The 18,925-nt window shown below is 45.2% G+C and overlaps 1 protein-coding gene across 1 annotated transcript in view; it reads left to right on the top strand.

Moving 5' to 3' along the window:
• The window catches only part of LOC137340518 (probable helicase with zinc finger domain), a 223,433-nt gene that overhangs the window by 165,951 nt on the left and 38,557 nt on the right, over nt 1-18,925 (top strand). The window contains exons 25-27 of the mRNA XM_068003017.1: nt 6,152-6,231; nt 14,428-14,863; nt 17,793-18,039. Of these exons, the coding sequence (XP_067859118.1) occupies nt 6,152-6,231; nt 14,428-14,863; nt 17,793-18,039 (763 nt within the window). The remainder of the gene's footprint in view (nt 1-6,151; nt 6,232-14,427; nt 14,864-17,792; nt 18,040-18,925) is intronic.

The following is an 18,925-nucleotide window of genomic DNA, read 5'->3' as shown; positions in this document are numbered from 1 at the left end:
ACATTTGGTAGATGTTGAACGAAAGAGGTCTTTAAAACAATGTGGTTTGTTTAACCCTTACCACGTTGTATAAGAGGAACGTCCTACAATTGCAAAATAAATACTGCAAATAGCAATTAATTGGTTTGCTATATACAGAATCCCAGAGAATGATGTCCCAATTTCACAAGGGGAAGCGATATGATGTAGTTTTCTGAAAAGCCTTTAGAAAAAGTACACCATCAGACACTCATTTACAAACTAAGGTCAGTGTGTGACAAGGATAAGAAATAGCTATGGATTGTAACTGAGTAAAAGAGTGGAATAAGAAGGACATTGGAAGAGGAGCTAGATTGAAATGGCGGGAGGCATTGAGTGGGGTGCCACAGCTCCTTGCTAAGGCCTCTCTTGTTTCCAGGAATTGCAGTCTCGATGCAAGGTCGTTAAATTCAAGCTAGCAAAGCACCTTGAACTCAGAGGAAGCAGCCAAGAAGTTACAAAGTGAGCTTGACAGGATTTGTACCTGGGCTGATCAGTGGCAAATGCACTTTCATGCAGACAAATATAAGGTGCTGCACATTGGAAGTAACAATAGGAGATATGTATACTTAATGGATCATATAGAACTTAGTAAAGAATAAAGAGATTTGATATATTGGTTGACTCATCACTTATCATGTCTGAACAGTATGAGGCAGTAATGAACAAAACGAATATGTTGCTGGGTTTTAGTGCTCAACCAATTGAGCTCAATTCCTTAGAAACTGTCTTGAATCTATACAGTGCTCTGGTGAGCCACACCTGGATTACTGAGCACAGTACTAGTTGCTTTGAGGTGATGCAGACTAAAGCAAAGAGGCTGATTCCTCGTGTTGGAGTGATCTATGAGTAATAACTTGATACCTGCAAGAACTTTACAACTTCAAAGACTTAATATTCAAAAACTTGCAAAAAGTTCTCCCACACAGGCCTGTCCCTCCTCTTTGGACTTGAGTTCTGCTTCTGTCCAAGTTGGAAATGCCACCTTGGCCTTGGACTTTCTCAACAGGAACTGGAAATCCCTAGCACCCATTTCAGAAAGATACATCATGGGAATTACAGTTTTCACTCTGATCCTATCCAGAATGCAGCATGCCAACTAGGCAGAGAGTTTACAAACAGTAGTTGTGAAGGGTGAGCGATGAGGGAAAAAAACATCAAAAATAAAAAGTTCAGATATTTTTCAGCCTCTTAAAGGTTTAAATCCAGCGCTAGTGTCTTGTTTGGAGTGAGAGTTTGTGCAAAGCCAGATGGGGATGCTTGGGAGGTATGTTGATGTTGAGCTCAAACATTGTGGTCTGAGTTGGCCAGCCAGATCTAGAGGATGGTGAATAACCATCTGCTCGAGATACTGGAGTTTATAGAATAGGGAAGGACCTCCTGGTGCACTGATACACCAACAAGGGCCATAAATCCACCATTGGGCAGCCTGGAGGAACAAAAATCTTTTCTCGACTTGTAAATAACTGAGAAATAGAAGAAATGTTTTGGGCCGAGAAGAGGAAAGAATGAACCAACAATAAATAAGCATCTTAAGCAATAGCGTAAATTTACCATGAAAGGTAACGATGGACTGCAGTAAACATTAACAGCTGCATTCTAGGTCCTGGACGACCATTCAGCAACACTCCAGGGGATCTATTAATCTAGTTGAAGTGCATCCCAATTAAGTGCACATATCTTCACAACTTCTGATGGGCCATTCACTCATCTCAATCCTCGCTTAATCAGCTCAGTGGTGCACACCAACATCTTTTAAAGTGGTCAGAATTAATCACTGCAGGCATGTAAACCTCAGTGACAGTGTGCACTAAGTTCAATCAGTTGTGATGCTAATGTGCAACCTCTTGAGAAGTATGTGCTGATGTTGCTCTTTAAACTACAAATACTCAAGCTAGTCTTCAGGTTCTATTAACTTCATATCTAATATGCATATGCGTTATTTCTTTAGTTTTTCTCCATGTTGGAGGGCTTAACTTGTTTAAACCAGGTGACCTGTTTCACTTGCGAATGCTATCTCAGTTGCTTTTTTCAATATGGCGTTTCCATCACGTGGTTGAGAAGCCACCTTCTCAGTTATGAACTGAGCATTGTCCTGAATAAACTCAAACTGACTTGTTTTACTTTGGAGACTAGCTCTATAGTGTCTTGCCGAACTTATATTTTAAAAAATAAAGACAAAATATCTCTGGCCATTCCTACTTTTGGCCTGCTTCTCCTCCAAGAAGTCTGTCTTGGCTCTTCTGGCAAGGAATGGCTGGTTGTCTCTGTACCTCTCCCAAGGCTGCCCTTCTTCAATCTGCTTCTCTCCTGAGGCAGACAGTATCTCTGTCTGCCCCCACTCTACATCTCCCTTGTGTATCTGTCTGGCCAGCTCTGCTACTGCTTCGCTTGATGATGGTCTACTCCCTCTTTGGGATAGGAAGAGAAAGAGAGAGGTCTAGGTCAGTGCCAGGAAACCATCAAGGAGCAACAAATGACCTGGGGTGGTGGGGTTGGAGAATGGAAGCATGCGCAAAGTAGATGGGGAAGGAGAGGCTTGAGGCACTTGGGTAGGGGAGTAGCAGAGAACAGGACAGAAGACAGCAGTCTAGGGGTGAAGGGCAACAAAGGAAGGGGAGGAGGACAGAACAGAAAAACTTCAAATAACTTTAAGCTAACTTGAAACAGCAGATGGAGCTTGGAGGAGTAACAGCGCCACATAGCGTTGAGAGGACTAAAAGGTGAGTATAATAGTAAGTCGACGTACCCTACAGTCTGTTACTGTGTTAAAAGTAATACCCAGATGTGACAGGCATGATGGAAGTAGTGTTACACAAAGATCAGGACACTTAAAGTAAAGTGTGAAATGGGCAGGAAGTGTACATTATATGCGAAAATTTTAACTATTTTACATACTTATTAAAAATTTTGATTGTGCACTTTTTGTTCACCAATTTTACTTCATGCTGATGGAGGTGGTGTTTGGCTTGCGAGGGCCCAGTGCAAAGGTTTGGTTTGTTGCCCCCTACATTTTACTAGACACTGATACCAAACACTTATCACTGGATCTGCTTGCAGCCCATGACTGGCTCCATGTAATTGGTGCCTTTCCTCTTTCTAATTTGAATTCAAACGTGAATTTTGGAAGGAAACCAAGTGTTTCATTATCATTGCTTTGTTGATGGTTAGAAAATGTAAACATTCTAATTACTGACACCTATGAAACAGCGGATGAGACAGACAGCTGGAGACACAGATAGGCAGAGAGAAACACAGACAAGGAGATAGACCTCCAGAAACCAAACCAACAAAATGAATATTTGCCGAAATCTCTTAGAAAGTTACAAACTAATTCTGCCAGCCCTGGAATGCTCCCACCCTGCCAGGCCATGCTTGCCGCATTCCCCTCACACTGACAGGTACCAGGAATCTGCCCGTGAACCAAACCCCACAATCCATCCTCCAGTGCTGCAAATCTCAGGTTCCCCCTCCACAATGATGCCAGACCAAAGGATCCTTCTCCATTCCACCAAACCTTGGAACTCCAGGACCTCCATTCTTGTGCTACCAAATCCCAGGGTTTTCATCTGTTCTGCCAAACCACAGGCTGCCTTCCTTGTAGCTAAACCCCACACCCTATTCATTATTTCTAAATATAAGTTATTTAACTCCAACTGGTACATCTTGTGTATCATTTTGTTGTGCATTCTGAGCTTTATAACTGGTTTGGGATTTAAAAAATAAGTACATAGGTAAAGGAATATATGAAAAAAGGCCATTCATTTATAGTTTTCACGGAATAATCAACAGTCATGGAATTTGATCCCCAAAGCACCAGTAAAAGTTCAAGAATTCATTTAAAAACATTGAATTTGGCTTGTTCCATCACCATAATTCAGTGACCTTGCTGTTAGCCCCTAGATGGCATAAACGTTTTCACACCACCTCCTCTCTTGAAGGCATTGAATGCTTGTTAGGATACCATTCACCAGCCTCCTGTTCTTGTTTTGTAACTTACCCAAATGGCCATTTTTCACTCATGAGCCTAGAAGGTGTGTGTTTCAATTTCCCCGTGATACCAAGGTTGCAAAAACATAGCTTTACTAAAGCACTGTCAGCAGTAAGTATTCACCCATCAACCAATGGCTGCATTTATTATTGAGATTACCAATGGTATACATGAGACTTTGGAGCATTTTGGTTACTATGGAAACATTTTTTTGTAAACCAAAATATTCAGGAAGTGTTTCTGAACTAAAATAAAAACAGAAAATGCTGGAAATAACGCAGCAGGTCCATTAATTTCTGAAAGAGAAAAGACATTTCAGGTGTAGAACCCGTCTGAACAATTTGTAACCAAATTACAAGAGTTTGTCAGCTAAAAATCAGAGTAGATAGCATGGAACAAAATGCCATTCTCCATATTGAGCTGACTCCTTGTCATGAATCATGATGGTTCAGAAATCCTGAGGGATGGTAATAACATCAAGTAAAATAAGTAAGAAAACTGATATTCCTCCCTGAAGGCAATTGACCACCCTTAGTTCCCAATCTAAATTGAGCTGGAAATTGGCAATGGGGGTTCCCAATGGACTTCTGTCTGCAACTAAGAATGGGCATTCGAACCTCAATCCAGTAATTTGCAGCACTTCTGTGAGGGCTCCTCGATGCTGCACCATCAAATCTTTCTCTGCCAAACTTCCTGTTAAGTCGAGTAGGTATGGGAGCAGGCTGCTGTTAACCTCATTCCTTCTATGGTTCACAATAACACACTTCATGTCAGACATTCACGACACAGTTGAATACAGGGAATAAACTTCATTCTTTCAGCATAGGTGATCAATCTACACAGTACAAAGGGTAGCTTTTGGGTTTCTCTCTCTCGAACCAACCCCGAAAAACCCACCTTTCATACACATCCCAGGTTGCCGACTTCAAAGGAACATTTCATAGATAAGACTTCATGATTTGTCTGTTCTTGGATCCTCCCAAGAACAACTTGTTTATTTCAAAAGGTACTTTCCACAAACAAGACTCCATTCTATATTATGGTTAATTGATCCCTCTGCCTATGTTTGTTACACTAATCACTAAAGTTATACATCAATCACTCATGGTCAGTATCTCTTTGCACAGGCATTCCTTTATAGATGATAATCAGACATCTGAAGCAGAACATAATCCATCCATCCTTCTCATAGGCACCCCGCTGTTTCCCTGTTTATCCTTGACCAGTTATCATAATGCAGGTCAGATCGATTATTAACCCTTAACTCTCCAGCTGCCCACACTAATGCAGGGCATATGCTTTGGTAAGATCGACAATAGAGATAAAATACTTTCATTTATATTGTATCTTTTATTACATCAGATACAATCTACAAAAAACTCAACTTCTTTTAAAAAGAAATAACAGCAGAAGATCCTTGCCAGAGGCAGTCAACTTTATCTGCATTCCAACTTCTCCAATTCTGATTTTAATTCCAGTCAGACTGCAGCCTCTAAATTTGCCTTTCTCTGCTTTTTGTTGTTCTTGATTCTTTCTGTTTGAGTAGCTCTGAAACTTGTAGCTCTAGCTGTGAGCCCTTGGCATAGAAAAGATTTAATAAGATTCTCGCTTTGAAAAAGAACCCTCCAATCTGAAAACTGTGTCTAATGATATCAAACGAGAAATAAAAATCTGAAGCAAGCATTCTAACTATCAAATGCTTATCATGAGGTCAAAGGCAGCGTGATCATCCTCTGGTGTAAGAAAGGTGGGCTTTCTGGGGTTGGTTAGAGAGCTAGAGAGAGAGAAAAACTCAAAAGCCTCAGCAGAACGTGCTCTATCCAAGCACAGGATGGGAGTATGTGTATGAGCATTGGTCTCAAGCAGGACAGGCACCATTTTATTGCATTCACACTTGTGTACCATGGTCAGTTTCAGTCGGGAGCAAAACTGGAATACAAAGTGATTGCGCAAGTTCAGAGCTTTTTGCATCCTCTGGCACACTGACAATCACAAAAGGAAATAATTGAAGTTTATAACTAGGCAGGGCAACTTTGTGTGCTCCAGTTCAAATCTGGTTTATTGCTTATGCTGCTGACTCACTGTGCGATACACAGAGGTATCAATTGTGCATCTCAAATAATCATTACCACTAATTTTCAGGTAGAGAAAGGATGACACCCAGATCAGATGTGGGATCATTTTGGACTCCGGGAAGAAAGAGTAATGATGTGAGAGAAAAGGTACCCATCTCTCTTTTAACTTGTAAATTACAATTTAAATTAACAAAGGGAAAAAGTGACCATGATCTATCTTCTGGCAATGGATTAGAGCTGTAATTACACTGGAGATGTGTGATTTCGGGGTCAGCTGAATGTAGACGTGCCCAGCTTACTTTGAATCCCAACTGGTTAACCTGAATTGATGATGATTGGAGGATCAGGAAACAGCAGCTGTGATGTGAAATGCCACATCTGCTTTAATGTCATGTGCTGCTCTGGTCATTTAATTTCAGAATTTATGGGAAACAAGCAATATCTGCTGCTGAATCAGAATTCTGTGAATGAAATTATGGGGAAGCCACCAACATTGAGGGGAGCACTCAACTTTATTTTAAAGAAATCGACATTGTTGCATCCTTTTGAAAGGAAACTCTCTGGCTCTCTCTCTCACTCACTCTGTCTCTGTCGCACTCTGTCTCTGTCTCTCTCTCGCCTGCTCTGTCTCTGTCTCTCTCTCGCCCGCTCTGTCTCTGTCTCTCTCTCGCCCGCTCTGTCTCTGTCTCTCTCACGCCCGCTCTCTCTCTCTCTCTCTCTCGCCCGCTCTGTCTCTGTCTCCCTCTCGCCCGCTCTGTCTCTGTCTCCCTCTCGCCCGCTCTGTCTCTGTCTCTCTCTCGCCCGCTCTGTCTCTGTCTCTCTCGCGCCCGCTCTGTCTCTGTCTCTCTCGCGCCCGCTCTGTCTCTGTCTCTCTCGCGCCCGCTCTGTCTCTGTCTCTCTCGCGCCCGCTCTGTCTCTGTCTCTCTCGCGCCCGCTCTGTCTCTGTCTCTCTCGCGCCCGCTCTGTCTCTGTCTCTCTCGCGCCCGCTCTGTCTCTGTCTCTCTCGCGCCCGCTCTGTCTCTGTCTCTCTCGCGCCCGCTCTGTCTCTGTCTCTCTCGCGCCCGCTCTGTCTCTGTCTCTCTCGCGCCCGCTCTGTCTCTGTCTCTCTCGCGCCCGCTCTGTCTCTGTCTCTCTCGCGCCCGCTCTGTCTCTGTCTCTCTCGCGCCCGCTCTGTCTCTGTCTCTCTCGCGCCCGCTCTGTCTCTGTCTCTCTCGCGCCCGCTCTGTCTCTGTCTCTCTCGCGCCCGCTCTGTCTCTGTCTCTCTCGCGCCCGCTCTGTCTCTGTCTCTCTCGCGCCCGCTCTGTCTCTGTCTCTCTCGCGCCCGCTCTGTCTCTGTCTCTCTCGCGCCCGCTCTGTCTCTGTCTCTCTCGCGCCCGCTCTGTCTCTGTCTCTCTCGCGCCCGCTCTGTCTCTGTCTCTCTCGCGCCCGCTCTGTCTCTGTCTCTCTCGCGCCCGCTCTGTCTCTGTCTCTCTCGCGCCCGCTCTGTCTCTGTCTCTCTCGCGCCCGCTCTGTCTCTGTCTCTCTCGCGCCCGCTCTGTCTCTGTCTCTCTCGCGCCCGCTCTGTCTCTGTCTCTCTCGCGCCCGCTCTGTCTCTGTCTCTCTCGCGCCCGCTCTGTCTCTGTCTCTCTCGCGCCCGCTCTGTCTCTGTCTCTCTCGCGCCCGCTCTGTCTCTGTCTCTCTCGCGCCCGCTCTGTCTCTGTCTCTCTCGCGCCCGCTCTGTCTCTGTCTCTCTCGCGCCCGCTCTGTCTCTGTCTCTCTCGCGCCCGCTCTGTCTCTGTCTCTCTCGCGCCCGCTCTGTCTCTGTCTCTCTCGCGCCCGCTCTGTCTCTGTCTCTCTCGCGCCCGCTCTGTCTCTGTCTCTCTCGCGCCCGCTCTGTCTCTGTCTCTCTCGCGCCCGCTCTGTCTCTGTCTCTGTCTCTCTCGCGCCCGCTCTGTCTCTGTCTCTGTCTCTCTCGCGCCCGCTCTGTCTCTGTCTCTCTCGCGCCCGCTCTGTCTCTCGCGCGCCCGCTCTGCCTCTCGCGCGCACCGCTCTGCCTCTCGCGCGCCCGCTCTGCCTCTCGCGCGCACCGCTCTGCCTCTCGCGCGCACCGCTCTGCCTCTCGCGCGCACCGCTCTGCCTCTCGCGCGCCCGCTCTGCCTCTCGCGCGCCCGCTCTGCCTCTCGCGCGCCCGCTCTGCCTCTCGCGCGCCCGCTCTGCCTCTCGCGCGCCCGCTCTGCCTCTCGCGCTCCGTCTCTGCCTCTCGCGCTCCGTCTCTGCCTCTCGCGCTCCGTCTCTGCCTCTCGCGCTCCGTCTCTGCCTCTCGCGCGCCCGCTCTGCCTCTCGCGCGCTCCGCTCTGCCTCTCGCGCGCCCGCTCTGCCTCTCGCGCGCCCCCCCCCTCCCTCGCGCCCTCCCTCGCGCCCCCCCCCCCCTCGCGCGCGCCCCTCCCTCCCTCGCGCGCGCCCCTCCCTCCCTCGCGCGCGCCCCCCCCCCTCCCTCGCGCGCGCCCCCCCCCCTCCCTCGCGCGCGCGCCCCCCCCCTCCCTCGCGCGCGCCCCCCCCCTCCCTCGCGCGCGCCCCCCCCCCTCCCTCGCGCGCGCCCCCCCCCCTCCCTCGCGCGCGCCCCCCCCCCTCCCTCGCGCGCGCCCCCCCCCCTCCCTCGCGCGCGCCCCCCCCCCTCCCTCGCGCGCGCCCCCCCCCCCTCCCTCGCGCGCGCCCCCCCCCTCCCTCGCGCGCGCCCCCCCCCCTCCCTCGCGCGCGCCCCCCCCCCTCCCTCGCGCGCGCCCCCCCCCCCCCCTCCCTCGCGCGCGCCCCCCCCCCCCTCCCTCGCGCGCGCCCCCCCCCCCCCTCCCTCGCGCGCGCCGCCCCCCCCCCCTCCCTCGCGCGCGCCGCCCCCCCCCCCCTCCCTCGCGCGCGCCGCCCCCCCCCCCCTCCCTCGCGCGCGCCGCCCCCCCCCCCCTCCCTCGCGCGCGCCCCCCCCCCCCCCCCCCTCCCTCGCGCGCGCCACCCCCCCCGCTCTATCATGCGTAGTTGTGGCAAGATCCTTCTCCAGTGTTTTTCTGCATGAGCCACCACATCTAATCCCACTGTCATCACTCTTCATATCCTTTTATAGTCCTTTTTATCAGGAAGCTAACTAATTGCCTTTAAAAAGTACTTACGGACTCTGCTTCAACAATTTATGGCAGAGAATTCTACGGTTCTCACCAAACTTGTTTTGTAGAAAAAACATAATTCAATTTCTAACTTCCCCTTTGATTTGTGGCCCCTTCTTACCATCTAGATACAAAATCATAGATTCTGTTTGCCTTTTTATGGCCTTATCTACTTCTGCTTCCACCTTTAAAGATGGTGTCTGCGCACATAGGCCCTTCTGCTCCTCTACTTCATTTAAAATTTTACTATTTAAATTTCTACTCTTGGGAGAAATTTTGACTCTCAGTAGGTTTTAGCAGCATGAGGCCATGGTGACTTTAACCAGAATGGGTAGGAAACGATTGCCGGCTTCCATAAAATCGGGCAGCTGTCGGCCGCGCACCAGCATTCGGGTAAGTGTGGGGAAGGAAGTTCCGGGGAATTTCCTCCTGGCCCCACAAAGGAAACTTAAAGAATTATACGGAGGGCCTCTTCTGCTTCCCGATTCTCTTCACGCTGGCCTTCACCATGGAAAGTCGAAGTTAAAATATCCATCTGGGACCAATGATGTCATCGGATCCATTTTAACAGTTGTGAATTAGGACCTGGGCAGCTTTGGGCGGGCAGTTTCGCTGTCACCCAGAAACATCTATTAAAATTGGAAATGGTGGGATCCACATGGCTTTTTGACGGGTAAGTAACCCAGGGCATTTAACTGCTCACGTGCCTGGTTTCTGCTGGGCAAGTAGGGTGAAAATCATCCCCTTGTTTGCAAAATGTATTACTCCACATTTCTTTACACTGAACTGCATCTGCCCAGCTTGCTTCCCTAACCGTGTACTCCTGTAGTCATTCGCAGTCCTTGTCACAATTTGTCATAGCACTCAATTTGGCGTTGCCAGCAAATTTTGATATTGTTCCCTGAATTCTCAAATCCAAATTATTTATTAATGTTTATAATGAGAATATCCCCAACAATCACCCCTATGGAACACCGCGCATTATATTTTTGCTGTCTGATAAACTTCCCTTTACTCCATCCCTTTAGATTTCTGCCCTCCAATTGTCTCTCTATCCATATGGACACGGTCCCCTTAATTCCATGTGCCATTACCTTTGCCATAAGTCTCTTACGTGGTATTTTAAATATTTTTTTGAAAGTCCATATAAACCACATCCACTTTATCTTTTATGTGTCCTCTTTGGTAATTTCTTCCAAGAATTCCATAAGATCCCTGACCAACAACTGAAGTAAGACCAACTACTTTAAAATTTACCAGCTTATCCTGCCTCCATTTTTGAAGCAAGGTGTTACCCTCCAGTCCTTTCATGGAATGTATGGACAAACTCCCCAACATTTAAAAATAACTGCCAAAATGTCTGCAGCCTCTTAATTCACTTAAACAATCACACTTCAAAAAGGATAAATAAAGCCAGGCCTCAACAGAAGTTAAGCTCTGAATGACATCACCAGTGTTTGCTTAACAACAGTTAGCAATATGATAATACATACCTGCATTGTTTGGTATATTACTCCTGCCCTTATAAAATAGTCTATTATCCAACTTGCCATGAGCTAGTATATTTATAAAGTTTTGATGCATGCCCATCGCAGTTCAGAGTGCCAGAAGTATTTAAAAAGAAACCATCATTTTACATTGGTCACACACGCACACAAGTGCGATGGATAGATGTGCTCTATTGAAATCTGCTATGTAAACATTTCAACACTTATTGTTTCATTTATTTGTGATGCCAGACGGTGATGCTTTAATGGGTATTCCAATGTTCAGTGACAACACGGATCTGTTACTATTACGTTTTAAGCCACGATTATCCTTTTTTCACAAATTACTCAATTATTTATTTTAAAAAAAATTGTCTGCCATTTTTCCTCAGTGAAATTTGTAATGTAACAAATGTTAAAATAAAAAATACATATTTCAAAATTTACCCATTGATTATTTTTTGTCTTTTAAATGCCATCCTTAAAGTTTTTACTTCATTACAGCTTTTACTTCATTAAAGTTTTTACTTTAAGACCTCAGCCTAATTCTCAAGCCAAAAGAGAACTCCAAACCACATCAGTCCATTCCAAGCATGTACAGTTTGCAGAATTTCCCAGTATGCAATCTGTGTGTCCCTTCATCCTGTGAAGATTTGAGAATTTCTTTGCTTTTTCTAAATGAATTTGAAAGAAACTGGAGATTGAATTCTCAAAGCTTTTATTTTAGGCAAGTGGTGACATTTATATAAATTTGTTACAGATTTTCTGTGATGAATTCCTCACAGATGGGCAACACCTGTGAGAGACAACATTTGTGAACAGCTACACTTAAAATCATGGTTTCTTTGATGGTTAGAAAATAAAACAAAAAGATTGTTTATAGAGAATGGATTTCTGTTTGTCACCATTGAAAATTCAGTTTAAAAAAAATCTTTATGAATCATTTTTGAGGAAGTTTATTGACAACCAATAATATAAATAAAAACTTGGTATCTGCATAAATGAAGAATGAGTGTTTTATGGGGTAATTTTTGTTTGTGGCATGTGCAAGTAGTAGAGATCAGGAAATTGCGCAACATAATTTTCTGTCCGTTTAATTCTAAGAAGCAGAAAATTTGCTCTTAAATGCTTTAAGCAAGGAATTGACAAGGAAAGTAATGGTGGGAATTCCTAAGGGTGCAAAAGGGGCCATGAATAGGTTGGGGAAGCAGGTTTATGCATGGGAAAATGGTGACGATTTGAGGACTGCTGATTTGAAAGGGGCTAGCGGCAGTTTGAGCCCAATTCTCCTGGACCTCCAACAAGGCTGTTGAACCTGCCCCTGATACGGCCAGGTCTGAGGAACCTCCAAAACTCCCAGACCCTTTCTTCTCCGGCCCTCCCAAGCTCCCAGACCCTCCTCCACAATCCCAAGAGCTCCCCAACATAATTCCAAGATCCAGGAGTCCTTCACATAGAATCATAGAAAGGTTACAGCACAGAAGGAGGCCATTCGGCCCATTGAGTCCACGCCGGCTCTATACAAGAGCAATCCAGCTAGTCCCACTCCCCTGCCCTATCCCTGTAGCCATGCAAATTTTTTCCTTTCAAGTACTTATCCAGTTCCCTTTTGAAGGCCTTGATTGAATCTGCCTCCACCGCCCCCTCAAGCAGTGTATTCCAGATCCTAACCACTCACTGTGTAAAAAAAAGTTTTTCCTCATGTTACCTTTGGTTCTTTTGCCAATCACCTTAAATCTATGTCCTCTGGTTCTTGACCCTTCCGCCAATGGGAACAGTTTCTCTCTATCTACTCTGTCTAGACCCTTCATGATTTTGAATACCTCTATGCTGGAAGGTGGGATTAGAATGGGCACTTGGTTGTTCTTCGAGCCTGTGCGGGCACGATGGGCCGAATGGCCCCCTTCTGTGCTGTATCTTTTCTACGGTTCTAATACTGACCCCTGGAGGACAACACTGCATACTTCTCTCTAGTCTGAAAAACAACTGTTCTCCACTACTCTCTGTTTTCTGTCTCTTAGCCAATTTTGTATCCACACAGCAACTGCCCATTTAATCCCATGGGCTTCAATTTTGCTAACAACTCTATTATGTGGTACTTTATCTAAAGCCTTTTGAAAGTCCACATACACAACATCAACTGCACTACCCTCACCAAACCCCTCAATCAAGTCAGTCAAACATGATTTGCCTTTAACAAATCCATTCTGGCTTTCATTTATTAACCCATATTTTTCCAAGGGCCAATTAATTTTGTCCCAGCTTAATGTCTCTAAAAGTTTCCCCACCACCGACGTTAGGCGGACTAGCCTGTAGTTGACGGGTTTATCCTTCTCCCCTTTTTTGAACAGGGGTGTAACATTTGCAATCCTCCAGTTCTCTAGCACTATACCATAACGAAACAAACCCTAAGCACCATCTTATGTATATACTGGAGGAACAAGGTAGACTACAGGTTGCCTTTGTTTTATTGCCAGCTGATTATGATCCATAACTGCAATTTAACGAGAACACTCTCTTTCCCCTGCTCCTACTTGTAATTCCCTATGCAAACCTTTAAACATGTAAAACTTGAATTATTCAATACTTGTTGCAAGACCTATGATTAAGTGCAAAACACTCATTTTTTGCCCTTTGTGGATTTAATTTAAGAAAGTGTGAATGACATTTATTCATGATTTGGATGTTCTGCATGGCTAGAAAATTCTCCTTCCAATCTTCTCCGATGAATAAATTTATCTGCAGCTATTTGTTTTATGCCATTTTTGCATTTTTCTGCATTGCATCTTCTACGAAGATTGACCCTCTGCAAATTCCATGGGGCCCCTATTCCTAACTTCCAGAAGACAGTCCGTCTACCCAAAGAAAAACTGCTATTGTTGCAGAAAGCATTTTTTGTTAACACAGCAAATAAATACAGAAGAACATAAGAAATAGGAGCAGGGGTAGCCGTACAGCCCCTTGAGTCTGCTTTGCCATTCATTAAGATCGTGGCTGATCTTTGATCTCAACTCCACTTTCCTGCCCAATCCCCACATCCCTTGATTCCCTTAGTCTCCAAAAATCTATCGAACTAAGTCAACAAATACAGAAAAAATATGGAATACCAAATTCTCAAGACCTTGTTCTTGCAGTGTGCAGTATTCCTAGCTCCGTCTGATGACTTCACAAACCTCAGTTTTAAAAAAAACCTCATGTATTGTCTTCCCCCAATGCATGTGGGCAGGCAACTTGCTTCCAGGCTTTTATAAATATTTTAATGAATCAACCACTGAAAAATCTCCCTCCTGCCCTCTGGAGATGCAGTGGGTGTGCACTTGGTGCTTCCCATGTTAGTATGGCTAAGCTAAGGAATTTCCTGAATATACTGTGCTGTTAGATTTGCTGCAAACAGATTTTCTTTCAGTCATGTTTAATATGTCTGGCATGCTTCACTTTGTTGTAGTTCAGCCCAAAACAATGGCCTCAGTCCTCAATTGGATTCAAAGAACAAGCTGCACATTCAGATTTGCCTGAGAGAACGTATTCTTATCAGTGAAAGAACCATTCCATTTTCATTTCCATGTACTGAATTGAATGACGAAGCCAATTGATAAGCTAAGAACAGAACACAACGACTCATCCAAATCAATCATAATACTTTGTCTTGAAGCATTTTGTAGGCCCTCGGTCTCTTTGTGAAATATATATGCGTTCTATGATTTCCTGTTTATTTTCTCTTTCAGGTTCAAGGTGGGCCTGTGTGGCTTTCTGACAACTTGATGAACATGACTACCACTATGAAGTTTAGTCCTGGTCACAAACACATTCATGATCAGGCCTACTCACAGTTGATGTCACAGCAAGGCTTTTGTTCACAGAACATTCCGAGCTCCAGTAGACCCTTTAACCAGCAAAATCTGTGCAGTCCCCAGAAACATTCTTCAGTTTCCCCACTTTCTCCAGGACAGATTCAGGGCCACTCTTGTTACATCCAGGCCCAAGCAGCGCTGCCACCTCAGTTCGAGAATAGCAGCAGAAGTCAGCTGTCGCCCCACGTGGCACTTCATCACCAGCTGCCTGCTTCAGCATCCAGTCCAACCAATCTCTCCAAGCACCATGGGGCTCAACATGTTCACTTTGATGAGCATGATCATGCTCTTCGAGGGCAAGCTCTCTTGGGTAAGTTTCTGAAGCTTTGTTGACATTAAGACTTTTCAAAGACTCCCCAAAAAGCTTAATTGGTGAAGATGCTGCTCACTGTGGAACTGACCCTCTACGAACCAGGATGGTCACTGATATGATCACTTGTCTGTGCTGAGTTAGCTGACCTCAGCTAAGGTACCATTGGGGATGCTAGATTTGGCTTCAATGCCCCTGGACTGAGGAAGAATCATTTGAGGTTCCATTTGTGATGTGTACATGTGTGTGCGCGCGTGTAAACATACTGGTGTATATACGTGCACATCAGGTGAAGAGAGGATCATGCTCAGGTGTGATGTTACCCGCAGTTGAATAGTCTGCTGGGAGCCTTTTTGTCTAGGCTCACACATGAAAAATAACTAGAGACTAACCTACTAAGGAGGATATGGACCGGGGCGGGGTGGGGTGGTGGTGGCGGTGGAGCAGGGAGGTAAGAAGGGGCCCCTTTGAAGTTAAGATGGCTCCAAAATAAATGGAAGGTTAGAATCCAATCAACCTTCCGTGGCCGACACAGATGTAATATCTGTACCAGGGAGGTCCGTAGTGCTCCAGGGTATTCTGATTGACCAGCCAACCTGGCTCATTAATGAGACCTGGAGCTGCAGGATGTCGCTGGGCACTGGGGTTCTTCTCACTCAACAAATCAATGCAGTAATGATTAGGGTAATTGTGATAAACAGCAGGAAGCTGACCACTGCTTTGTGCTGGTAAGGTGTGTAGTTTTAACCCATTTAACTCCGGTATTACTCCTGCGCAAATTTGAGGTTTCTTAAATCTTGGACTATAGCCAACCTGTGCATAAGCTTTCTGGACTTGATGTGTATCCCTGTGAGTAGAGAATGTGCCCCACACATCAGGCAAACAGAAACTCCTGTGTGGATATCTCAGTAGCTAATTTTGAAGTCTCTTAAACAAGGTGATAGGTTTCTGCATGCGTCAGACACACAGCCGAACAGAAAAAAACCTGTGATGAAAGGCCATTTTTCTCAAAATACTGAAAGGAATCTGGCACCCCAGCGTAGGTCAGTACTTTCGAGGATAGAAAATTAGGGAGGGGGAGGGAAACATTTCAAGGATGTGTGTTTTTTCAGCAAGCACAGCAAGACACATGAGCATTAGTGAAATAACACATGCATTTATCTGGCTGGTTTAATTTTTGGTGGTGGATCTTGTTTTATAAACTAAGTTTAATGAAGCTTGTTATGAGCAAGTACTGTAACAGTCATTGTCCATCTCTGTGCCTGTAATTGAGCCTAATAATAGCTGTAATATATCACCTATTTGTGCTAAATTTGATGGTTCTATATTAAAGTAAATTCTCAACTGAAATTGCGAATGGAAAACTTCAACTGTGCCAAGTAATATTCCTTACTAAATCCATATTCTAAGTTTTTATAATCTGTGCGACAATTTTTTAGACTTCAGTTTGCTATTCCCCCTGTTAATGGGCATATTTTGCTGAATGTCAAGGTCCAGTAGGGCAGAGTATGTGAACAAGGAGGAATAAGATAATCTGAACAATAATATTATTAAGGTATAAGTCGGTAGGTTGTGGGTTCATGCCCCACTCCAAGATTAGAGCACATAATCTAGACTGACACTCCAATGCAGCACTGAGTGGGGTGTCATCTTTCAAGTGAGATGTTAAACCAAAGTCTGCCTGTTCAAGTGGATGTGAAAACCATCTTTGCTGTGTTCAAAATGGCTGCAGCGTTTGCTTAGATAACAATAGTGACTGCGCTTCAAAAAAAATGAATGGGGTATAAAGCATTTTAGGATGTCCTGAGTACATGATTAGGCACTATATAAATCTAAGTTGTTTCTTTCTGCATTGAGGCCTTTGACTTAGGTGTTAATGAAGGACGTTTTAACCATCAGAAGTTTAACAGTGCACACTTAATTGCGAATTTGATGATTTACACTGATACAAAAAAAAATTGTGTTCAGATTTAGCAAAATTATTTATTTATTCTGGCCTTCTGATTGGTTTTCTTTTTGTTATTCATTTTCAGGATGTGGGCATCGCTGGTAAGGCCAGCATTTATTGCCCATCCCTAGTTGCCCTGAGAAGGGATAATACAACTGAGTGGCTTGCTAGGCAACTTCACAGGGCAGTTAACCAACCACAGTGGTTTAGAGGAGCTAGAAATAGAACCTGGTTATGAAGCTGGCTGGAGAGTCTAGAACTAGGGGGCATAGTCATGGGATAAGGAGTCGGCCATTTAAGACTGAGATGAGGAGGAATTTCTTCACTGAGGGTTGTAAATCTTTGGTATTCTCCACCCCAAAGGGCTGTGGATGCTGAGTCATTGAGTATATTGAGTATAAGGCTGAGATGGATAGATTTTTGGACTCTTGGGGAATCAAGGGATATGGGGATCAGGCGGGAAAGTGGAGTTGAAGTCGAAGATCAGCTATGATCTTATTGAATGGTGGAGCAGGCTAGAAGGGCTGCATGGCCTACTCCTGCTCCTATTTCTTATGTTATGTTCTAAGGCTTTATTTTAAAGTTAATATACTTGCAGCGTTTGCCAGCAGCAGGATCCCTTCTTCAGTAGGATGGCCAACAAATTACTTTGGACTAGACAGTCTGGTTTTTGAACAAGTTGCCTGGAATTTCCAAGAGGTAAACTAGATACCAAAAAGTCAATTTTCCCACTCCACTCCCTTGTGGTGTTGCAGGCATCAATTATTCAAGTTGAAGTGAATTTGCATTGTAGGGAAAGCAAAATTTAAGCCCTTTCATCCCTTTTCCTCTTCTCCTTTACTCACTCACTCACTCACTCACACACTGGTTTATTTGTTGGATAGTAAATTCTCTAAGCTACTGTATTTCTTAATCAGTCAATTTTTCTTTGTGGAAATTGTTTGGGAACTAAGATGAAACGTTGTCATAAATTTTTCCCAGGCACAACAAATTCCTTGTTGAAGGCCCATGTTCAGAAGAGTAATAGGCTCCATTCCAGACTCAGCCAGTGGACTGAACACAGTTACTCAAATCCAGTGCATGAACTGCTCGACTGCGGTGGTGCTCTGCACTCTCCAAATGCACACAAAGCCCTGCTTCAGGAGCATGCTTCCAAGTTCAGTCTGCAGCCATCCTACAGTCATATAGGAGAACTGCATGGAGACATCCCAGTATTTGTACAGAAGAGGTAAGTGTGTGCTTTCAATATTCTAATATATTTCTTTACGTTTCTATTTGCTATAGTTCTTCCCAAGCCACACATGATAGCCAGCATGGGTATCTTGCTCCCAGGTTTCTGCCAATGACACTCCTCAATGGAAGTATAGGACAATTACTTTGTATTGACTGATTTTCTGACTTCAGGAAAATGCACCCTTTTAACCTTAATGTCTGGCCTATCCTATCTCCCTCTTCAATCCTCTTCACCCCTGCCCTAATCCCCTCTCCCACACCCCAAGTTCTTGCACCTGAAAAGCAAGCTTGTGCTCCAGTAAACTAAGTTGTGGACGGTATAGCAAGGGTTAGGAACATAGGAACAGGAGTAGGCCATTCAGCCCCTCGTGCCTGCTCCGCCATTTGATAAGATCATGGCTGATCTGTGATCTAACTCCATATACCTGCCTTTGGCCCATATCCCTTAATACCTTTGGTTGCCAAAAAGCTATCTATCTCACATTTAAATTTAGCAATTGAGCTAGTATCAATTGCCGTTTGCGGAAGAGAATTCCAAACTTCTACAACCCTTTGTGTGTAGAAATGTTTTCTAATCTCGCTCCTGAAAGGTCTGGCTCTAATTTTTAGACTGTGCCCCCTACTCCTAAAATCCCTAACCAGTGGAAATAGTTTCTCTCTATCCACCCTATCTGTTCCCCTTAATATCTTATAAACTTCGATCAGATCACCCCTTAACCTTCGAAACTCTAGAGAATACAACCCCAATTTGTGTAATCTCTCCTCGTAACTTAATCCTTGAAGTCCGGGTATCATTCTAGTAAACCTACACTGCACTCCCTCCAAGGCCAATATGTCCTTCCGAAGGTGCGGTGCCCAGAACTGCTCACAGTACTCCATGT

This window comes from Heptranchias perlo, chromosome 22 (assembly GCF_035084215.1).
Source record: "Heptranchias perlo isolate sHepPer1 chromosome 22, sHepPer1.hap1, whole genome shotgun sequence".
NCBI classification, from domain to species: Eukaryota; Metazoa; Chordata; class Chondrichthyes; order Hexanchiformes; family Hexanchidae; genus Heptranchias; species Heptranchias perlo.
This window is presented reverse-complemented; position numbering and strand designations above follow the sequence as displayed.